Source organism: Dermochelys coriacea, chromosome 1, assembly GCF_009764565.3.
Source record: "Dermochelys coriacea isolate rDerCor1 chromosome 1, rDerCor1.pri.v4, whole genome shotgun sequence".
In the NCBI taxonomy this organism is placed as follows: Eukaryota; Metazoa; Chordata; order Testudines; family Dermochelyidae; genus Dermochelys; species Dermochelys coriacea.
The window spans coordinates 165368608-165393493 of NC_050068.2; the positions used below are offsets into that span (position 1 = coordinate 165368608).

General features: G+C 42.4%; 1 protein-coding gene across 22 annotated transcripts in view; it reads left to right on the forward strand.

The window, feature by feature from the left end:
• Positions 1-24886, forward strand: part of SYNJ1 (synaptojanin 1) — a 108526-nt gene that overhangs the window by 54042 nt on the left and 29598 nt on the right. For 16 of the 22 annotated variants that reach the window (XM_038398956.2, XM_038398964.2, XM_043508644.1 and 13 more), the window contains 5 exons: positions 9403-9481; positions 10784-10943; positions 14208-14420; positions 16041-16178; positions 16816-16854. In XM_038398956.2, coding sequence (XP_038254884.1) covers positions 9403-9481; positions 10784-10943; positions 14208-14420; positions 16041-16178; positions 16816-16854 — 629 coding nt within the window. The remainder of the gene's footprint in view (positions 1-9402; positions 9482-10783; positions 10944-14207; positions 14421-16040; positions 16179-16815; positions 16855-24886) is intronic. The other 6 variants (XM_038398917.2, XM_038398935.2, XM_043508618.1 and 3 more) reach the window with 1 other exon arrangement.

Sequence of the window (24886 nt, forward strand, 5' to 3'; positions counted from 1 at the left end):
GAAGTCATTGGATAAGCACCTGGAACCAAGAGCTAAGTCCATTTTTGACACCAGTAGCCTCTTCTGCAGGTACAAAGAGATTGTCTTCATTTCAGTTTATTCAGCTAGTACAGTTCAATGTCTAGTTCACTGAAAGTTGAGATAACTGGAAGTTATAAAAAGCAGGAAAGCTTGTTCTTCGAGTGCTTGTTCATGTCCATTCCACATTAGGTGTACGCGCGTTGTGTGCACGACCGTCGGAAACTTTTTCCCTTAGTGGCTCCCGGCAGGGCCCCTTGAGTGGCACCACTGCGCCGTGTATATATACCCCTGCCGCCTGACCCTCCCACCCCCGTTTCTTCTTACCATCCGTGGCAGCATTGGAACAACCTCTCTCTCTTGTATGAGAGCAGTCTCTTAGCTGTTATCACTTACTTAGCATACCTTTAGTGTGGACATTTAAGTGATTAGGTGCTTGGAGGCTTCCAGCACCCGCCTCGGGCCACGGGCATGCCACAGGCCCACAGGTTTAAGGCTTATGCCACGTGCTGCAAGCCTATGCCACTTTGTGATCCCCACGGCTCATGTCTACATTGCCTGGAGGAAGAACATCAAACTGAGTAGTGTAAGATTTGCAAGGCATTCAAGCCAAGAACAAAGAAAGAAAGAGACTTTCGTTTGAAGCAGTTGTTGATGGAACCTGTTTTGTAGCCACCGGGCCCAGAGCATCCAATGTTGGCTCCAGCTTCCTCGGTGAGTAGTGCCCCGGAGCCGTTGGGAGACCCGGCACCGGCTAAACACCGAAAGCTGTCGGCCCCAGAGCGCTAGACTAGGCCCACTAGGCATGACTCATCCTCCCCGGTGCAGCCCACGGCGCAGCCAAAAGGAAGGCGCAAATGTTCCCCGCATAGGAGGCTAATGCCTTTGAAGGCCCCAGGCACAGATAAGAGTGGGAAGGCTGCTGTACTGGCACTGGCACCAGTGGCTTCAGCACCACAAGTCCCACAGAGCCCCGGCCTAAGAGAGCTCAGTGCGGACGATGGGCTCGAGGACTTAATGGATCAGCCCTCCACGTCTGGCACCTTTGAGGCGGCAAAGGACCTCATTCAGCTGTCGGCGACGAGCCCCCTCCCATACAGGGAGAATCCTCCGGCACCCATGCCATGGGTGCCATCGACAGGTAAGCCGGCAATGGTGTGTCGTTTGAGAACACCGCCAAGGCATCGCTCCCGGAGTTGGTCCCGGTCGAGCTCCATGTCTGCGGACTCCCAGTTGCCCGCAGCTCAGAAGGAAGTCATGGTACCGGGAGTGAGTCAGCTCGAGGAAGTAACGGAAGAGGGACGTCGCCTTGCGGCACCAATTAGAGACCAACACCGGGAGGAGTCGATACAGCCCTCGCTGGAGGTCTCCCTCAGACGTTGGTCCTGGTCCCGAAAACGCCGGTGCTGTTCCCGGTCCCGGGGATATCTGTACCGGTCTTGCTCCCGTTCCATTAGGAGCCGCGCATCGACCTCCCGCTAGCACAGATCATTGGCACCACCGTGGCCTTCGCGGTCGGCGTCACTGCTGTCCAGCACTGACTCCGGCCATTACAGTTACTCTCACCGTGCTCCAGACAGCAAGGACCCTTAGACGAGGTGGCACCCCCAATGGGGGCCACCAGGTCATTGGCCCGTCTGGACTCCTTGGGCCTATCAACAGCTCCAATAGACCCCATGCAGGGCGAGCTACTTGGTGCAGAGGTCCCAGTCCCCCCACCGATGCCCGATGGCACTGGAAGCTACAGTATCCAGGCCTCCAGCATCCCCTCAGGATAAACCAGAGAGACCAACACCAAGTCCAGTGCCACCTCAAGATCTCCTGCCCCGGCTCGAGCCGGAGGCCCCTCCCATGGAAGAAGGGAAGCAGGAGGACCAGCCAGAGGGGGTTGAGCAGCTGCTCACCTCATCATCATCCCCAGATGAGGCATTGGCGGGAACAGCAGTGTCCAGCCAGCCCTCCAACCATAGACCACAAAGCCCACCAAAAGCTACTGCATAGGGTTGCCCAGAATTTGGGGTTGCAGACTGAGGAGACGGTTGAGCAGGAGGACCCCATGGTAGACATTTTGAACCCCGAAGGTCCATCTAGAATAGCACTCCCGCTCATTAAGACCATCCAATCGAATTATAAGACTATATGGCAGACCCTGGCCTCCAGCTCTCCAACGGCCAAAGGTGTGGAGCGCAAGTACTTTGCCCTATCAAAGGGCTACAAATTCTTGTTCTGCCACCCAAGTCTGTGCTCCCTGGTGGTCTTGGCGGTGAACGAAAGGGAGTGCCATGGACAACAGGCCCCGACACCTAAGGCCAAGGAGGCAAAACACCTGGACTTTTTTGGCAGAAAGGTGTACTCGTAGGGGCCTTCGTTTGAGGATTGCTAACCAGCAGGCCATCCTCAACAGGCATAATTTTAACTCCTGGGCAGTAGTGGGGAAGTTTAAGGACAACCTCCCACAAGGTTCCCAACAGGAGTTTACGGCCCTGCTGGACAAGGGCAAGGCAGTAGCTAAGACCTCTCTCCAGGCCTCCCTGGATTCAGCACACGTGGCGGCCAGAAAAATTGCGTCAGGGGTGGTCATGAGGTGCTCAGCTTGGCTGCAGGATTCAGGCCTGCCGCCTGAGATCCAGAGTACTTCAGGACCTCCCCTTCGAAGGGTCCAGGCTCTTTTCAGACCAGACAGACGCGCGGCTGCAAAGCCTCAAGGACTTGAGCTACACTTAAGTCGCTGGCTATGCAGACCCTGATGGTGCAGAGGAAGCCCTTTAAGCTGCAGCCTCCCCCTCAGCGCCAGTACCAGCCTCGTCATAGGCATGAGCCTTACCATAGGCGAGGCAGGGATGGTGCAATAATAACAGTAATGCGCCAGGTCAGAACCAAGTCAGCACAAATCTCAGCCGGGCACTAAGCCAGGGTTTTGAAGGTGCACTTGAGGACAGCGTACCATACCAGTCACCAGATCCGTCCCCTTGTTTCCTGAATCTCCTGGCCCGTTTCTCCCGTGCGTGGTCCAGCATTACGATCTAGCATCCCTCTCACGAGCATCTCCTAGAGAAGGAGCTTCGCTCACTGCTAGAGGTGGGGGCGGTAGAGGCGGTGCTGCATGGCCTAGGGGGGAAAGGTTTCTACTCCCAGTACTTCCTCATCCCCAAGGCCAAAGGGGGCCTTCGTCCCATTTTAGACCTGCGCAGGCTCAACAAGTTCCTGGTCAAGGCAGGGTTCCACATGGTGTCTCTGGGCACCATCATCCCTTCCCTGGATCAGGGAGGCTGGTACTCTGCCCGCAACATGAAGGACGCATACTTTCATATCACCATCCACCCAGCAGATCGGCAGTTCCTGTGCTTTACCATGGGCCAAGAACATTACCAGTTTGTGGTTCTCCCGTTCAGTCTAGCTGCGGCCCCACAGGTGTTCAAAAAATGCATGGCGGTAGTGGTGACCTTCTTATGGAGGCAGAGGGTGCGGATTTACCCATACCTTGATGACTGGCTCCTGCCGGGTCGATCCAAAGTGGAAGTGTGGGGCCACGTGGAGGTGGCCCTGAGATTGTTCCACAAGCTGGGGCTCCTGGTCAATGTCTCCAAGTCCACTGTCGTGCCCACGCAGAGAGTGGAATTCATAGGGGCGGTCCTGGACATGGTGCAGCCAGGGCAAGCCTTCCAGTATCCCGATTCCGGGCCATCCAGCAAGCGGTGGCGTCCCTGTGCCAGTTTCCAACGACAATGGCCAGGTGCTGCTTGCGGCTGCTGGGCCACATGGCAGCATGCACGCACGTGGTCAGGCATGCCAGACTGAGACTCAGGACTCTGCAGGCGTGCCTCGCTCGGGTGTACCACCCAGGCTGGGACCCCCTGGACTTGGTACTGACAGCCCCAAGGGACCTGCTGGACTCCCTGCTGTGGTGGCAGTCCCAGCCTGTGCTTTGCAAAGGCATCCCCTTTCCTGCCCCAGAACCGGACCTGATGCTGGTGACGGACACATCAGACCATCGATGGGGGGCTCACCTGGGGGACCTCAGGACTCGGGGCTTGTGGTCCGGAGCAGAGCGGTCGCTCCATATCAATGTGAAGGAGCTCAGGGTGGTTCATCTAGCCTGCCTTACCTTTCACGCCACTCTGACTGGTCACAGCATGACCATTCTGACAGACAATACTACTGCCATGTTTTATATAAACAAGCAGGATGGGGCACTTTCCTCACTGCTCTGTCACGAGGTTCTCCTCCTCTGGGACTTTTGTATAGCCCACGCCATTCACCTTGAGGCGTCGTATTTCCCGAGGGTGCGAAACGAGCTGGCAGACTACCTCAGCAGGTCGTATCACATGCACAAGTGGATGCTCTGAGCGGACATCGTGCTTTTGCTCTTCCACAAATGGGGGTTTCCCCAGGTAGATCTGTTTGCCACTAGGGCCAGCGCCCAGTGCCCACGGTTCTGCTTGTTCCAGGGCCACAGCCCGGGCTCAGTCGCAGACGTGTTTACGATCCCTTGGGGAAGGGGCTTGATGTATGCTTTTCCCCCACTCCCCTTGGTACACAAGGTCCTGCTCAAGGTACACAGGGACAGGGTGGTGGTGGTCCTCATCGCCCCACTGTGGCCCCACCAGCACTGGTACACAATGCTCCGATAGCTGTCAGTGGAGGCCCTGGTAGTCCTGCCCCCTATACAGGGATCTCGTCACGCAGGACAGTGGGCGGCTTCTCCACCTCGACCTGCAATCACTACACCTGATGGTGTGGAAGCTCTGTGGCTAAACTCCTTGGAGAGCCAGTGCTTCATTCCCATGCAGCAGATTCTGCTTGGCAGTAGGAAGCCATCTACCAGAGCGGTCTATATGGCCAAGTGGAAAAGGTTCTCGTGTTGGTGTGAGCCCCGACAGGTGTGGCCGTGCCAGGCACCGGTGCAGGCCATTCTGGAGTACCTCCTGCACCTCAAGCAGCAAGGGCTAGCCCCATCCTCTCAGAGTGCACCTGGCGGCCATCTCCGCCTTCCATCCGGGGTTTTCGCGGGGCTCAGGATTTTCCCACCCAGTGGTGGGATGGTTCCTTAAAGAATTGGAGAGGATGTTTCCATACTCACGCCCCCCCGGTCCCTCCTTGGAACCTTAACATGGTCCTTTCTAAGCTCATGGGACCCCCGTTCGAGCCCCTTGCTACCTGCTCCCTCCTCCACCTTTCCTGGAAGGTGGCATTTCTGGTGGCCATTACCAGCCAGAAGGGTGTCTGAGCTGAGGGCTCTCACCTCTGAGCCACCATAGACAGTATTTCACAAAGATAAGGTGCAGCTCTGACCGCACCCCAAGTTCCTTCCTAAGGTGGTCTTGCAATTCCGTTTGGGCCAGGATATTTGTCTGCTGGTGTTTTTTCCAAAATCCCATACGGACCCGAGTCACCACAGCCTACACACCCTGGATGTCCATTGAGCGCTGGCGTCGATTTGGAGCCCACCAAGCCCTTTCGTAAATCCACACAGCTGTTCATGGCCGTAGCCGAGAGGATGAAAGGCCTCCCGGTGTCAACGCAGCAGATCTCGTCTTGGATTACAAGCTGCATCCAGGTGTGCTATGAGCTTGCAGGTGTTCCGGCCCCAGCAGTTATGGCCCACTCGACCAGGGCGCAAGCGACTTCCACGGCTTTCCTGTCACAGGTCCCGATCCAAGAGATCTGCAGATCAGCCACCTGGTCTTCGGTGCACACCTTCACGACCCACTACGCGGTCAACCAGCAGGCCGGAGAGGACGGAAGCAGTTGGCAGAGCGGTCCTCTAATCAGTTGTTCCATGACTTGTACCCTCCTCCAGAGGTAAGCTTGTGATTCACCTAATGTGGAATGGACATGAACAAGCACTTGAAGAAGAAACGGTTACTTACCTTCTCATAACTGTTGTTCTTCGAGATGTGTTGTTCATGTCCATTCGACCACCCACCCTCCTACTCCTCTGTCAGAGTCTCCAGCAAGAAGGAACTGGAGGGGGTCGGGCGGCAGGGGTATATATGCATGGCACAGTGGTGCCACTCAGGGGGCCCCGACAGGAGCCGCTAAAGGAAAAAGTTTCTGATGCTCATGTACACGACACGCGCACACCTAATGTGGAATGGACGTGAACAACACATCTCGAAGAACAACAGTTACGAGAAGGTAAGTAACCTTTTTTTTTTTTTTCTTATTTTTCCAATCTACTAGAGATTGAGATCTACTAGTATTAAAATCTTGAAGGTGACTAAAAGCAATCTGTTCAATTCACTACCTACAGATTCCTTTATTTAATAAATTAGTTAAGTTTTAAATATAAAAATGCAAAACTTCTTTTTTCTTCCAGGACATTTAAGATAATTTTATTGTACTAGTTAAAAAACAGTTTTAAAATGACATTTTTATGAATTTTTAATAAAATTCTAATTTATATCCAAACAGCTTATAACAAATCAAGTACAAAAAATTAATCTGTTAAAGAAATCCATCGTTCACCATTTTCTAAAAATATAAAAAAGTAAAAATTAAGACTATGAATAAATTCTTAAGCTATACAACTGCTTAAATTGATATATGTATACCAAACTTAGTGTAAAGGCAATATTTAGGTGCAAAACAACTTGTTTTAATGATTGCCAACCAATGAGAATAGTTAATTCCAAAAGAAAGATTTAAAGTACCAATGCAAAGCATGATTAAAATCAATTATTTAAATCAGTCTCCTGCTTGCTGATTGAAATCATGATTAAAAGTGGCGATTTAAATTGCTTTGATTTAAATCAATCCACTGTGCAACCAGGTGTAAGATTCTGCTTGCACAGATGAATCTGGATCAGAGCTTTATATAGTGAAAGTCTGGGGTGAAATCCTGGCCCCAGTGAGTCAGTGGGAGTTTTGTCCTTGACCTCAATGGGGCCATGATTGTTTCTTCTGCTAAATTCTTACGAAAGGGTGGGGGTAAATCTCACTTGTACAATAATAGTACAAAGAAATACTGAAGAAAGTCTATTGAAATGTGATGAGGAGATTCCCCAATTAATATTAAATATAGTACTCCCCCCAGGCCCTACACACATTTTCTAGCTTAGTTATCAGGGTTGACCAATAGTAACCTAATGCATTACCAAAAATACAAGGTTGACAGAGGTACACTTTTTTTTTTCTTCTTTTCAAGCTTGATCTTATCAGAATCAGCAGCCCTACCTACCTACCACCTACCCACCTCAATAGGGGGGAAAACTTGACGGGATTGGGTGGTGGTGATTGGGAAAGCCCCAATAGAAGGGGGCGAGAGAGAGAAGAGAACATATGTTGTGGGGAGGGGGTTGCAGGAAAATGCAGGGGTGACTCCTCTTTCCCCTTTCATTAATTTAAACCCTAGCCTAGGCCATGTGGGGCCTCTTCTTGCTGTTTTAGTAGCCCCACCCCCACTCCCCGTAACTCTAGTTTTGGAACTGTGTTCTGCAAGGGCTGTGGGTCTTCCCATTTTGGGGTTCAGAAAGGAATTTTTTCTTCTCTTGGGGCCAAATCGGCAGAGGCCTTGTGAGTTTATTCACCTTCCTCGCAGCATCATGGAAGCACAGTTAAGTTGGTTTAGTAATAATATGTGGTAGGGATCTCAGTTCGTCACAACTTTCAGCTGGATCCAGTGTAATTAAAGGCTAAAAGGGATCATTCCAACATTTTTTTTACTTCTGGGATTTTGCTGATGGGCCTTGTGCCCATGGGATAGAAGGAGACCTTGTGGCCTTTATATACCAGCATCCCCTTTTGGCACCTCTGTCCCCCTTGTAGGGTGAGGGGGGAGAAGGATGTTAAAAGGATTCAAAGGATTGAGCTGAGTCCTAGGCCCACGGTGGTGTCCCCATTAGATTTGCCAAATTTCTACTTGCACAAAACTGAACACCCTCACCCTGCTCCTCCCCAGCCTCTTCTCCAAGGCCCCATCCTGCCCCCCACTCACTCCATCTCTCTGTCGCTCACTCTCCCCATCCTCATTCACTCATTCACCCATTTTCACTGGGCTGGCTCAGGGGGCTGGGGTGCAGGCTCTGGGGTAGGGCCAGAAATGAGGAGTTCAGAGTGAGGGAGGGATTCCAGGCTGAGGCAGTGGGTTGGGATGCGAGAGGGGGTGCGGGTTCTGGGGTGGGGTCAGGGATGAGAGGTTTGGGGTGCAGGAGGATGCTCTGGGCTGGGACCAAGGGGTTTGGAGGGTGGAAGGGGGATATGGGCTGGGAGGGGGTGAGGGTTCCAGCTGGGGGGTGCGGGCTCTGGGATAAGACTGGGAATGAGGGGGTTGGGGTACAGGAGGGTGCTCCGGGCTGGGATTGAGGGGTTCAGAGGGCAGGCGGGGGAATCGGTGCAGGCTCCAGGATGGTGTCGGGGTGCAGGCTCCAGGCGGTGTTTACCTCAAGCAGCTCCCAGAAGCAGCCTCTGCGCCGCATGGTTCCTGGGAAGTCCCAGCCACCATGTCCCCGCTCCGGCTCCTATGCAGAGGCATGGCCAGGTGGTTCTGGGCGCTGCCCTGTCCACAGGTGCGCCCCTGCAGCTCCCATTGGCCAATGGGAGATCTGGGGGCAGTGCTTGGGGCAGGGGCAGTGTGTGAACGGCTGCCAGAGGGGGGACATGGCGGCTGCTTCCCGGGAGCCACCCTCTGTGCAGCGCCATCAACTGGATAGTCAGAGGCGTGGTTAGCACTTCTGACCGGAGCTGCCAGGATCCCTTTTCAACTGGATGTTCCAGTTGAAAACCGCACACCTGGTCACCCTAGTCTCCATTGAAATCACAGGAAGCAGCATGTAGGACCAGAGCTGTAGTCAGATCCTGCAAGGTGTTGAGAGCCCTTCCATTAATCCAGTAGGAGGAGTGGAGGGAAGTCAACAACTTGCAAGTTCAATCCCTCCCTCCTTTTTTATAGGTTCTTATTTGTTCTCACATGCCATTAAGCCCAAGACATATGTAAGGAAAAGACTTTGATGATGAGTCGATATTAAAATCAAACTCTCTCTATAAAATAAAAATAAAGCAAAGAAAATTGTATTTAATATATTGTACTCATACAGACAGATAATACGATTTAAATATGCCACAATATGATTTAACTTTTGAGTACTTTAGGCAGATATCTAATAATGTGCCACTATAGTGTTTCCTAAGAGGGAAATAATAATTGTACTGTATGATTTTCATTTTTACTGTGTTTTGTCTTCCGGTTTATAGTAATGACAGACTATTGAAACTATGAACTAAATCAATAGGCTTATTTTTAAAATGAAAAATTTCAATTTATTTTTGCCTTGATTTTTTTTATTGCTTCATTTAGAAAGGTTTATAAGATAGTCAATAGATGATAGATAACAAAGTTGTTCAATCATATTTTGTCATTTCAACATTTGTCAATGTACTTTGAAGGTTTGTAGAAGACAAAATGTGGGTAACATTTTTGGAAGGAAACTCTGCTTTGAGTGCTCTGAACCTGAATGGTATTGAGGTAAAATACAAATTACTGAAATTATCTGTAGTATGCTTAAATTGTAATTCTTTAAGTACTATATGGTTTTCAGCTGCTATACCAGTTGTAAAAGCGCCTATATCTAAGTAGATCCCAGGCCAGATGGATGAGGTTCTTTGGCTTGTGACAGAGGAGGTCAGACTAGATGATCATTTAGATCCCTCTGGCCTTAAAATCTATGGTATCTTCACTTCTGTTATTTTTTTTCTGCAAATGAGCTCACTCTTTTATAGTTATAAGAATGCAAAAAAGAATGAGCTTTTTTTTAACTGGGTTATGATACTTTTCTTTGTGATAATTTGCCTAAAAACAAACAAATGTCCTGAGACTACAGTGTGGACTAGGTTCTCATTTTTATGGTAGAGTATATTATTAATCCAAAATTTAGCACTCCTGTGCGTAGGTGCTGGAACTAGGCATTCGGGGAGTGCTACAGTACCCCTTGGCTTGAAGTGGTTTCCATTATATACAGGGTTTACAGTTTGGTTCATTGGCTCTCAGCACTCCCACTATGCAAATTGTTCCAGCACCCCTGCTCCTTTGATGCAATCCTGACCCTATTGAAGTTGTTGGGAGTTTTGCCATTGATTTCACTGGGACGAGGATTTCACTTGTGGTACATAGTAACTTCTATTCAGGTTTGTGATTGGCTAGATCTCTAATAAGACTTTGATCTTGTAATGTGATCTTCACAGGTAGACTCTTACACCTTTGAAGTCACTGAGTCTCCACACAGGGAGTAGGAGTTCAATTCATGTGTTAGACTGCAGGATTGAATCCTAACATTGTATCAGTACATATTACAGAATTATCATGATTTGCTTAGCTCATAAGTAAGGCTGACTGTCATGACAAAAAAAGGGAAAATAATGCTTTTGTCAGAGTAAAGAATGCAAAAGTCATATTTTAATTTTTTTTAAATGAACACAATAGTTTTACATTTATTTTTCATTAGAAAAGTATTATGTAGTTATTAATAGTTAAAAAGGAAGTGAAGATGTCAAAAAAGAAACAAATGGGTCAAAACTCTTGGAACACGCTTGCTGTGTAGAAGGAAGATTAGAATGAAAAAGATCATGCCTTTTCATAAAAAGCCCCCAAAAATCATTGTTTTGTCACAGAAATCCTGAAAAACATAGAATCTTGTTCATAATATTCTGTATAGCAGATTGTACTTTCTGTGTGTTTGTTTTTTTTTATTTAGACCCCTGATTTTTATTGCTTAGTTTTTAATTTTTGTCCTTTGCATGTGTCTTTTTTTTTAATCATGTGGAAATTCAGGTTTTAGGAAGGATCATAAACATAAACTTGAAAAACTCAGACTGGATCAGAAGTTTGGAAGAGGAGATGAATCTAGAGAAGATGGTTGGATTGCCTTCATCAACCAGCTCCACTTTGCTTTGTGAAGATGCTGAGGTTTCTGCAGACTATGATATGGAAGGTCTGTTGAATCAAATTAACTTCTTTCCATCCTAGATATATTACTTAATTAAATTTATATATCTCTTAAACAATTTATTTTAACTTTATGCCAAACAATCCAAAGATGATAAATTTAAAAATCAGAGACTCTCCAGCAACATATGCACAGCTTGCAGAGCAACATTAGTTTTGGTTTCAGTTTGCACTGTATCTGTGCTGGTGGCTTTGATAAATTTGTCATCATTTTTTTTTCTAGATTTGCTGGGTATCGTTCAGAGGCATAGGAGGCACTGGGAATAAAAGCTGAGGTTTTCAAATGGTTTTAATTAGGGCTGTCAATTAATCACAGTTAACTCATGCGATTAACACAAATTAATTGCAATTAAAAATTAATCCCTATTAATTGCATTCTTAAACAATAGAATACCAATTGACATTTATTAACTATTTATGGATGTTTTTCTACATTTTCAAATATATTAATTTCTATTACAATACAGAATACAAAGTGTACAGTGCTCACTTTACATTATTTTAATACAAATATTTGCACTGTAAAAATGATAAAAGAAATATATTTTCCAATTTACCTCATACAAGTACTGTAGTGCGATCTCTTTATCGTGAAAGTGTAACTTAGAAATCTAGATTTTTTTTTTTTGATTACATAACTGCACTCAAAAACAAAACCATGTAAAACTTTAGGGCCTACGAGGCCACTCAGTCCTACTTCTTGTTCAGCCAATTGCTAAGACGAACAAGTTAGTTTACATTTACGGGAGATACTACTGCCTGCTTATTTACATTGTAACCTGAAAGTGAGAACAGGCATTCAAATGGCACTTTTGTATCTGAAGTTGCAAGGTATTTATGTGCCAGATATGCTAAACATTCATATATCCCTTCATGCTTCAGCCACCGTACCAGAGGACAATCTTCCATGCTGATGATGCTTAAAATAATGCGTTAATTAAGAGCTACAGCACTTGACCCAAGGTTTAAGAATCTGAAGTGCTGTCCAAAATCTGAGAGGGATGAGGTGTGGAGCATGCTTTCAGAAGTCTTGAAAGAGCAATACTCAGATGAAGAAACTACAGAACCCGAACCACCAAACAAGAAAAACAACCTTCTGCTGGTGGCATCTGACTCGGATGACGAAAATGAACATGCATCGGTCCGCTCTGCTTTGGATAGTTCTCAAGCAGAACCCGTCGTCAGCATGGATGCATGTCCTCGAATGGTGGTTGAAGCATGAAGGGACATATGAATCTTTAACATATCTGGCATGTAAATGTCTTTTGAAAGGTGCAGCCATTCACTGGAACACATGCAAAATCACATACTGGGTCCAATTCAGTTAAATGCTTTAACTGGTTTTCCTCCTTTCCTATAGCTTTGATAAAATGTTAAAAGGATGAATTTTGTTTAAAACTGTTTAATGGTGTACAGTGATTAGGTTATGTAAACACCGTTGACTCCTTTGGGTCCATTTATTCCATCTACATGAATACAACCTGCCTCGTGGGAGATCATCATCCCATCATTACGTCCAAAGCCAAAGATCCCCACAGAAGATCTGTGGCACACTTTGGCTGTTTGAAGAGCACTAACGATGTCTTTCAGGTACACAGAATTGACAAGAATATTGGGCTCCTTGTTCATCTGTTTTCATCCAAAGTGCTAAGGACTCAGAGTATCCAAACTATCCCTGGCCAGATGGATCCAGTGCTCTTGTTCCAGATGGAATCAAGGCACACTCCACAAAATCTGTGGTGACTTCACGGGGAAAGGTGTGTGGCAGCACAGATTGTGCTGCGCTTAGAACTGCCTCTGGAAATAGGAGGGGAATAGTCCGTCTGTAGCAGCACCGCCCACAATTCTGATAGCAGAAAGAAAATGCTCAGGTAAAAGATTTACCAATCCTAATACAGAAGATTTTACTTTCCAAGTCGTACCAAATTACGCTTCATTTAACATCACATGGTCCCTTTAACAGGAAAAACACCATAAATAATAATGCCCCACAACTACCTCAGAATCCCTCACTCACCCTTCTGTGAAACATCTAAAAGGATAGATAAGCCTTAAAGCAAGATATAAAGATTAAAAAAAAATCCAGGTCTTGACAAACCAAGAAGGTAACGGGGTCAAGGACTTCTAACTGAGAATGCTCTGTCTGGTATTTCCTCGTTTAAAACTAGTTAACTGTTGATTTAAGCACCTTGGCAGATTGCAGTTGCTGTAGTATCACACATGGTACTGTGCCTAAACTATTTACAGATTTATAGATTAAAAATACCATCTTAAATTCCACCTTGAAATTAATGAAGAACAAGTGCAGATCTCTGAGTACTGGTATGCATTCTCTGCATGAAGCACTTTTGTGTAAGTAGACAGTTGTGTTCTGCACTATTTAAGTGTCCTAATTACTGTAAAGTTCTATGTAGAACATACTATTGAAAAGATTCATACATTTAAAAAAAAAAAAAAAAAGTTTGATAGGACCTCAGACACCTGTTGCAATATCCCACAGGGACATGAAGGCACTCCAAAGTCTCTTATAAAAGATGGAAGGAGTGAAGGGACCTATGTTATCTAGCAATATCTTCAGAAAGAAAAACATAGCTAAATAGTTTTTTCCCCTTATCTTTGACGTATGACTAATATAGCTGGTGAAAATATTTCCCAGAATTCAGCAAACTTTTCTCAATCCCAGCTCGGTTTTTTCTCCTTCCCAGCTCATTTGATATATTTTTCTGAGTGGGAATTATTCATTTGTTTTGGGACATGGGCTCCTATTTTTAGTAACCTTTGGGCTATAGAATTACTTATTCCCCAGTTAGATAGATGTTTCACAATTAGCTTCTGTGTCCTTTAAGTACATACCTAATTAAAATTTCTATTGAAGAAATCTTTATTTGCATTTTATGAGCAGAACCTGATCTTGTCTGGTGGCCATCTGAAAGGATAGGCTTTGTATGAAATCAAGATTTTAGATACTGTGATTTTCCTTTTGTACTTGGCATTTTCAATATGCACAGAGTTTGAGTATTTCCAGCTGCTCTAGATATGCCTACATTCTTCATATGAACAGTTATTTCTTATAAGAATCATGTAGAAAGGATCTTTCAGTAGTTAGTTAATTCTTTGAAATGTAGGATTTTTATGATTTCATTGTGAAAAGTAGACATCACAATAAATAACTTCCATTCCTGGAGTCAGTGTGGATGGGACAAACATTTGTAGATCCCTTTACTTTATAAACTTTTTTCTGTTTTTCTAGGTGATATTGATGACTATAGTACTGAAGTGGAAGAAATTTTTCCTCAACATCTACAGCCAGGTACAAGTTCTGGCCTTCGAACCTCACCAGGCTCTTCACCTCGTTCCAGTCCCTGCCAATCACCCACGTTGTCAGATGGACCACTACCCACCCTTCCAGTGAGACCAAGTCGAGCACCTACAAGAACTCCTGGACCACCTATATCCTCAAAATGTATGCATTATATTACATAAGTCAGACAACTACATCTCATTCTAGTTACCTACAATTTGACCTTGAAGAATATAGTAAATATTAAACTAGTTAATAGGTACTTTATCAGGGTTACATATTATTCAAGGTCAAGTTGTAGGTAACTAGAATAAGTGAAGTAATCTGTTTTATACTTCCAGTGAATAACCTTGTGACATGGTGTATCAATATATTCCTCATTTATTTTAGTCACACTGATTAGATAAGTGTTTGTCAAAAGCAGCCACAGCCTCCTGGCTGTAATTGAGGGACAGGAAAGCAGTGGCTCCTTCCCCAGGGCTGGGGTTGGTCCCTACCCTCTTCCAGAGCCACAGACACTGTAGGAGCAGGCAACCAGTGTGAGTTCCCCACCTTCCCGAGTGCAGTGGGGCTCAGGCTTCAGGCATCTGCCCTGGGGTGGTGGGCTGTAGGCTCTGGCCATGCGGCGGTGGGCTCCGTCCCCCAGCCACAGGGTTTTAGACTCCATCCCTGGACTCACCCCCTACCATCACCTCGACCCCCGCTGTCTCCTCTGGCCCCCCTCCCTCCTTACCCACCTCATCATCCGAGACTTAATTTGTCCTCCAGCATACCATACCTGAGTAAGTCTGCTACTGTGAAAAGTGATATTTGTTAATATCACTTTTCACAGCAGACTTACTAACTAGCAATCTTAAAATAATAATAATAATCAAAACATGCAAAGCACCTTATTTTTGTTTCTATTCTGTTTAGGTCCAGTAAAGAATAGACAACCGTGCATTATTTTTATTACTGAGTCTGCAAAAAAACCCTACATAAATAAATTACAATGATCTGGACATGTATATATGCATATTTATTTGTTTTTCCTAAAGTTAATTAAGTTATTTTAGGAAAAATTCTCAGAGCAGCCACCAGCAAGAGTTGGTGGCAGCACTCTGAGGCCGCCAAAAAATATGTTGAGAACTCCTGGATTAGATACACCTCAATTTAGTGAAAAGTGGATTTATACCAGTATAAGGCAAGATTGTTGCATGACTAACTTCAGCTGGTAGGCGAAGGAGCTTTGTGTATATGATTTTCAGTTTAAACAGCTTTATCTTAGTGATAAGAATGGGAATAGGGAACTGTAATGATACTTTGGCACTTTAAAAATGAATTGGTGTGACAATGTTTTTTAAACTGTTTTTGTGTCACTGTAATGGGAAGTAGTTTTACAGTGATCATGCTTATCTGACAGAACACCCTCCAAATTTCCCTTTCTCAAAGGAAATAAGCAAATAAATAAAGCCTGGGTTGAAATAGAATGGAAATGTATTTGATGAAATGTGGTTTATAAGAATCCTTAAGGTACCCAGAAAATACTTAAAGATCAAACTTTTTGGCAGATATCATTCCTAATCAACTGTGAATTAATTCACACTCTCATCAAAGTCCATTCCTCTTATTCTTGCTCCCCGAAAACTTCAGTGCAACACGACCACAGTGTATATATCCACAGTTGGTGGTATTGACAGAAACCTTTACAAAAAAACTTTTCAATAGAAAATCTTTAGCACTTCACTTGATTTTTTTTTTTTTTAACAAGGTCATTAAATATATGCTGATTTTCTTGATCAGGTTCTCCAGTTGATTTTCAACCAATTACACAACAGAAAGAGTCTACTCCGAGCTTAGAGCCTAAACGTCTTCCTCCGCCTCGCCCAGTGGCTCCACCTACACGGCCTGCTCCACCACAGAGACCACCCCCACCATCAGGTAATGCAGTGATGTATACCATACAATGGACAATCTTTTGATGTACGGTTTTATTTAAGTCTGTGTGATTTTTTTTTTTTTTTTTTGACTAGGTGACTTACTGACTTTTTCTTTACAAAATGTATTCGATCCATTTAACTAATTTTAAAAAATGGAATTTTTTTACTAGATTTTACATATCACAGCTACTTTTTATGATTACTTTTTAATACACAATTGTGCTAATTTTTTTGAGTTAGGAATATCGGCTTCCTATGGATGTTTGTATTTAGCATTTTCATTATCTACGGCATTTTAATGTTTCTTAAGAACTAGTTCTTAATCTTTTGATTTTACTAATTTAATTCAAATGTTAATGATATTCCTGTTAACTTTTGAGTAAGTACAGATTGCATATGTATGTTTAATATAGTAAAGCTAATCACTTTAGGGAAAAGGATATTTAGATAAATTGGAAAATTGGAAGTGTAAGCAGTAAAGCATTAAGAGAAACTGGATATTGAGAGACCATATATGAGCTATGTAACAGCTAACCAAAGTGACTCTTGATGCTTGTAACTTTGTCATTCTTTTTTCTCCCCTTTTTTCTACTGATGCTTTTTCTTTAATGCTGCATACATTTCTTATATACTATAAGGGGGTAGAAGTCCTGCACCTGCTAGAAAAGAATTTGGAGGTAATAATTTAATTTGGTTTTCAAACATGACTAATAAACAGCACAACTTCTATGACTATTAATATAACAGTATATTTATCCTGAGAATATTTAATCTGATGCTTCCCAAAGGCAGAAGTTGATGATGTGTTGTGGCATATAATCAGTTACTTAAAAAAAATTCCTTTAAAAAGTAATACATCTTTTTTTCTGAGAGCCCTTAAACTCTATCCTCTCTCTAGAATTACAGTTTAATCTTAGTGGTCAGTAAGTTCTAGACAGCAGCTACTACTACTTGATGAGTAAATAAGGAGCATGACAATATTTTTCAACAGTTATTGACATGCTGTAGTCCTGTCAGTTAAAACTGGTCCTGATCTTCATAATTTAAACTTAGTCAATATGCACAACACGCTTTTAAAAAAACAAAAGCTGTCTTAACTTCAGATTAGCTTTTTTTTTTTTTTTTCCATGAGGAGCATTGTAAAAAGGAGTATTGTGGTTAACTGATAGTCATGCAGGTAGGTAGTAACATTTCACAGATTAAGACTAGTTCATCCACAATACCTTCTTTTTGTGGTTTAAGGTAGAAAAACCAATAGAGAAAATTTATATTATTTTAAAAATTTTACTGTAAAAAACAAAGTTAAATGGAAATTAAAAGAAACAGTCACAAGAGTGAAATGCATGCAAATTGCATGAAAACTTTAAAAAAAAATTATAGAGGTTCAAACTAAATGTATACCCCAAATGAGAAAGGGGGGTGGGGGGAGTACAAGGGCCAAAAAAAGGCACCGTGGCTAAATAACTGACTGAAAGAGGCAGAGAAAGAAAGAGAGAGAAATCTTTTAAAAATTGGAAGTCACATCTTACTGAGGAAAATAGAAAGGAGTATAAACTCTTGCAAGTCAAGTGTAAAAATATAATTAGGCAGGCCAAAAAAGAATTTGAAGAACAACTAGCAAAAGACACACAAACTAACAGCAAAATATTTTTAAGTAGATCAGATGCAGGAAGCCTGCCAAGCAATCGGTGGGGCCACTAGATGATCAAGGTGCTAAAGGAGCACTTAAGGTAGCAAAGCTGTTGCAAAGAAGCTAAATGAATTCTTTGCGTTGGTCTTCATTGCAGAGGATGTGAGGGAAATTCCCACACCTGAGCCATTCTTTTTTGGTAACAAAAAGGGAACTGTCCCAGATTGAGGTGTCAATAGAGGAGGTTTTGGTACAAATTGATAAATTAAACAGTAATAAGTCACCAGGACCAGATGGTATTCACCCAAGAGTTCTGAAGGAACTAAAATATGAAATTGCAGAACAAGTAACTGTGGTATGTAACCTATTGCTTAAATCAGCCCCTGTACCAGATGACTGGAGGATAGCTTATGTAATGCCAATTTTTAAAAAAGGCTCCAGAGGTAATCCTGGCAGTTACATGCCAGTAATCCTAACTTCAGTACCAAGTAAACTGGTGGAAAGTGTGGTAAAGAACAGAAATATCAGACACCTAAATGAACACGATATGTTGGGGAAAAGTCAACATGGCTTTTGTAAATGGAATCATGCCTCACCAATCTATTAAAATTCTTTGAGGGTGTCAAAAAGCATGTGGATAAGGACGATCCAGTGGATTTCGTATACTTGAACTTTCCAAAAGCCTTTGACAAAGTCCCTCATCTAAGGCTTGTAAGCAATCCTGGGATAAAAAGGAAGGTCCTCTCATGGATCTGTAACTGGTTAAAAGATAGGAAACAAAGGGTAGGAATAAATAGTCAACTTTCACAGTGCAGAGAGGTAAATAGTGGGGTCCCCCAAGACTCTGTATTGGGATAAGTGCTGTTCAATATATTTATAAATGATCCTGAAAAACAGGTAAACGGTGAGGTAGCAAAGTTTCCAGATGATACAAAATTACTCAAGATAGTTCAGTCCAAAGCAGACTGTGAAAAATTACAAAGGGACCTCACTATAACCAGGGTGACTGGGCCAACAAAATGGTAGATGGAATTCAGTATAGATAAATACAAAGTAATGCACATTGAAAAACATAATCCCAACTGATACATATAAAATGATGAGGTCTAAATTAGCTGTTACCACTAAAGAAAGAGATCTTGGAGTCATTGTGGATAGTACTCTGAAAACATAATGCTCAATGTGCAGCAGCAGTCAAAAAAGCAAACAGAATGTTGGGAATCATTAGGAAAGAGATAAGGCTGCAAATATCAAAATGCCACTACATAAATCTATGGTACACCCACAACCTTGAATACTGTATGTAATTTTGGTCACCCTACCTGAAAAAAAAAGATGTATTAGAGTTGGAAAAGGTACAGAGAAGCGCATCCATATGAGCTTCCATATGAGGAGAGATTAAAAAGACTGGGATAGTTCAACTTAGAAAAAAGATGACAAAGGGGGGATATGATAAGAGGTCTATAAAATCATGGCGTGGAGAAAGTGAATAAGGAAGTGTTTACCCCTTCACATAACGCAAGAACCAGGGGTCACCCAATGAAATGAATTGGCAGCAGGTTTAAAACAAACAAAAGAAAATACTTCTTCACACAAGGCACATTCAACCCTGTGGAACTCATTGCCAGGGGATGTTGGGAAGGCCAAAAATATAACTGGTTTCAGAAAAGAATTAGATACGTTCATGGGGGATAGATCCATCCGGGCTAATAGGCAGGATGGTCAGGGATGCAACCCCATGCTCTGTGTGTCGCTACCCTCTGACTACCAGAAGTTGGGATTGGACGACAGGGACCTGATAATTGTTCTGTTCATTCCCTCTGAAGCATCTGATACTGGCCACTGTTGGAAGACAGGATACTGGGCTAGATGGACTATTGGTCTGACACATTATGACTATTCTTATGTTCTTATGAAGATGGCTATGTATACATATTTATTCCTAAATAAATTTGATTTCAGAACTTCAGATATAAAATAGCTGAATTGGAAGATAATTCTGGATATTCCTATATGCATGAACATACTGTGTGTCACGCTCGTTTTCAAATTTCCCCTGTTACTTCCACAAGAGATTCTTGAGTGAGAGTTAAAGTTAACATGTATCTGCTTGCAAGAAAGCACATGTTCCAGAAAAGTAAAACTACAGACTTTTGGTGGGTCTTACAAAACAGGATAAATGTTGTACACAGTACATAAGTTAACAACTCATATTTTTATTGTATTGAGCCATAGATGTACGTAGCACTTAAATACATTTGAGGGGGAAGGATGAGGAAACATTTCTGTGGCAGTTTTGATTTTTTTTTTTTTTTTTTTTAAATGGCAGCTGTTTCCAAATCCAGAAAAAGTTTCAATGTTAGAATAAATAATGGGGGAATGGATTATTGAACAGGTGGAAGTGGCTAAAGGCATATTAAAATTGCATTGTCTGTGCAATTCATCACATGGCTATAATTTATATATGCACACACAACTTTTGTGTGTGTGTGTTTACAGATCTGTTATTCACATTTATCTCTAAATGAATATTTTAAGGTAGTACATTGTAGAACATAAATCCTTTCACTCAATTTCTCAAGTTTAGATAGGTGTACGAGTGTTTATCGTGCATCAATCAAGCTGTCAAAATCCAGTTTTGCTCTCATTTGGTAATCTGTAGTTTAAGATGAACCATTCTGGTTTTAGTTTAAAATAATTACAATTTTAGAAAGCAGCTAATATATGTTGCACTTTTTGCATATTATTATATGATTAGCTTGTATTATATGTCATTGCCAAGTATTTTTCTGTACAATGACAGAATCCTGTCTATCCTAGCTTCAGCCTAAACCGTGAAAAAACTAGTGTCACTCAATGAGCATTGCAAATTATTATTTTATTCTTATGTAACTAGTAAATAAAATTGTCATGCCGTCTTTCATTTCTCATCCTGGCCGTACATTCATCCCATTCTTTCTACCTTACTCATCCCTTCTCTACTTCCCACGCACAGCTTCATGCGTTCTGCCTTGCTTGAAGAGAGGGATTTATGAAGGAATGGAAGGAAGATACAGAGGATGTCTATTCCTTCCAATCCTTCATAAATCCCTCTCTTTAAGCAATTCCTCCTTTCTTCCATCATTGTCCAATCCTGTGACACCACTCCTTGAACTGTTGTCCTGTGTCTTATCTTGTTTCTTTCATCTTATTTAGATGGTAAGCTGTTTGGATCTGATCTATATTTATAATGCATGGTGTAGGTGGTATTACCTACTGTAAAAAATGTTGCAGCACATGGTATACAATAAATATCATTCATAGACACATGCAACACATACACTGACATGAGTTAAGGATTGCTTTCATGTCCTCTCTAATTCTAAATTGATGTACTGGTATGCATGTAAGTTGAATCATTAACATAATTTTAAACATAGACACCTTATGTGATAGTTTTGCCCATAATAATGTTGTTTTTTAACCTTTTATCTCAGGCACTTTACTTCTTCAGTGTCTGTGGCACTGCTCCTTGTGCCCCTGTATGCTTTGAAGACTCCTAGTGGGACTCTAAGCTTTCCCACAGTGTAATTATGTCTTGCATCTTTATTAGGAGTAGGCTAGAACTCAAGGGGGTTTTTTTGTCTTCAGCTTTTAGATATTTGCAAATGAATAATACTTTTGCCTGGTGGTTCAAGCTATGATTGTCACTGAGTACCTTATAATAATAATTTAATAAATAAAATTAGCTTTCAAATCTTTGGAGTTCAGGGTTCAGTTAGCATATTTTGTAGTGCCTTACATATTTATGATTTAGAAATACATCAAGTAATTTCTACAGAATATGAAGAAAGTTGATGATTGTGACTTGTCACCATTGTATAATATTTTTTCCTTTAGCAATAGCAAGTTCTGTACAGAGAATATTTCTGTTTAACTGTATAAAGGGCTAAAAGTTGTCTTTGTCAGTTTAAAAACTATTGTTAAAATGGAGTTAAGATTGAGGATATGTACCAGTAATGTAGAGTGAATACATTACAGGGACGTTGCCATTATCCCAAAAACAAATATTACAAAACCAGGAAATTCAGATTTAAGGTTTATCTTAAAAGAAATACAAACACATTAAGGTATGGAGATGCACAGTTTTATATACCCATACAACCTTTACTCCACCCTCTGATGATGTCATGAAATAACCAGACAGTTGAGATCAGTGCATAATGTTTGTACTCCCAGATTAGGTTAAACAGATTTCAAAGGCCCATTCCATTTTTAATTTTTTCCCCTTCTGGTGTGTGTATGGGGCAGAGTTAAGGTTGCCTGGATGCATTAGGATATGGCAATCATTTTGAAAATAGGTAATTCTTTGTGGAATTCTGTTTAAAACAAAATTCTGCATCCTTTACTGAAGAAATTTTCAGTAATGAAGAAAAATGGCAAAAAAGACCATTAATTTAAAAAAAAAAAACACCTTTGACATAGGGTACTGAATTTCTGAAAGGAACACTTTTTTTTTTTTTTTTAAATTTTCACTCAAACTAATTAACAGATTTACTTGTTAAATCTCAGAAAATTCATTCAGTACTCAAGAGTAAGTGCTGTAATTTGGAGAGGATATACTGAATTCTTCATATATAACCAAGTGTCTACACTTTTAAGTGAAAACTTAACTCAGCCTTAACTATAGACTAGGGACTGGCACTTCCATAATTTGGCTGTGTCCGCTGTTGCTGTGCTAGGGTACTAGTGCTCTCAAGGCTATTTCCAGAGCATTGGGACTGCTGGTATGCTAGTAGACTCACGCTGGGGGCAAGTGTATAAGGAAGGAATTGTGGGTGCAGCCAGTCTGGTAACTGGAAGAGAGAAAGATGGGGAGAGTAATTTTCACACTAGGCAAAATATGTTTTTAAAATGTTAGGAAACAAACTTAAACAAGTTTAAAGAAACCCCAAAAACCCTCTTCTTAAGGACTAGTGGACAGTGGATATTGACTACTGAGGCACCAGGATACTGTCCTTAATCAAAACAGTAATTTGTTCATTGTGAAAAATAAACCCAACAAATTTCACCATTCCATCAGTAATAATTAAAGTGGTGGTGTTCCTTGGAAACAGGGCTGTGAAGGAAATGTGAGATACTAAAAGAATTTCAGTCATAAGGCTCTTTTTAAGACAGTCAAAGCAAATGTCAAATAGCATTTTCTTCCACACTGCTATAAAAAAAAATCAAGAGGTGCACAAACTACAATAAAAGTGAAAAGTGATACTTTACCCCAAAAGACAGATTTTTTTAAGAGCTTTTTCACCGCTGTTAAAATAGAAATCCTGGTGTAACCTTAATTATTAACATCAAGGGTAGCATAAGTGGTGGAGTTGGAGTCATTTGCTCCAGGGGTTCCCAATATATGGTTCCCCACATTATGATCTTTTAATTTTCAATGTTTTAAAATCCATGTGTCTATTGGTATGCCACCGCAGAGTCAGGGGTGTACTTGCTGTAAATCTGGAGTTATTTAATCAAAAGGTTTCTCAAAAAACCTTCCACAGGGAGCTGACTTTAATTCAAATTGCTCTAAAACTCACATGCACAGTGAGATTGTTTTGAAAACTTGTAATTCCACACTAGGAGCGGAGGTAAACATTGGGAGAAGGGGGAGGAGAACACAAGTAGATGAACAAGTCAGTTCACACCTCTGCAGAGTCCCTTCCTTCTGCACTAGCCCCGGAAGTAGAGTATGGAGTCTGGGGCTTCCCTCCACTTCTCCTTTCTGCCTCCAAATGATAGATGTGTTCACAGCCCATCAGTTACTTCCTTCCTCGCTCCCTTGCTGAAGGCGTGGAGGGGATAAGGGAAGAACAGAATTGGTAGCTGCATGGCAGTTAGGTATTCCCAGAAAGCCTTCTTTTGCTCCCCAATCATGCCCTCCTCTCTACCACACCTTCCTCAAAAAACTAAGAGAAATTCACTTCCTTAACACAGAGTTATGGTTGGTAGCAATGCCCTGTCCCCTTCCAGAATACTGAGTGCACCTATACTTAAACGTCTGAAAACCAGGAAATACAGGATTAAGTTACATACCAGTCCCACCCACAACATTAACAATGCCCACTTTGAGTGAGTCTCCAACCTGCTCCTGGCAGACTTTTGTAGCACTCTGTCCTTCCAGATGCTATGGAACACTCTGGGAATACAGCATATGGGTATGGAGGAGAAACCATCAGTGTTTGTCTTCACTAAGAGAAAAGTTGCATTTAACGCAGTCTGAGTGAAGACTAGCTGGCTCTGCCTGGCCTCTATGTGACCACTGAGATCTACTAATGAAAGGGACTATATATGAGCTAGGTGGTACTAATATAATATTTACTCTGCACAAATCACTCTACAGGTCCCAGATGTAACCATTCCTTGATCCATATCCTAAGGATTACCTCTGGAACATCACCTGCCCTTGGGTCTGTCTTGTAGTGCAGTGTGTTGTGTGCCACCAGACTACTATTTTCACAATCCAAATAACTCAGAAGAGAAACAAGAGTTCCTCATGCCTTTGGGCACAGCCACACTTCTCCTCATATTTTAGTATGAACTGTGTGAATCTACTACAAGATATAGCTGCCCCTAATACAGTGAAGGGCAGTTGGTGTGCATACAAATTAATGAAATAATAGAGTTTTGAAGAACTCCATATACCTGGTCAAATATCACATGTACTTAGTCATCTACATAGAGAAATTGACTGGCAGAACTAACCCCCTGTGTGGACACTTTTTATTCCAGAGTAAAAGTGACTTTATTACGGTATAATTACTCCCACATAACTATAGCAGTATAATATAATTAAAATATTTTGGAAGAGTGCAAGGCGCTGCCAATCAATTTTAATTGTGCCTTAACAAAATTTTTAGGCAGTGAATATAGCAGAAATTTAAATTCTCTTTTAACAAAAATGTTAAACTGAAGCCATGTAATATTTCTAAACATGAACTGAATTGTTGACTTATTACCAATTAGTGTGACTTTCTTGTGCTGCTGCAAGTGGTAAGAGTGCAGTATGGTTAGGCCATTTAAAAATTCCTTAAATATGAAAGCTCTTTTGTATG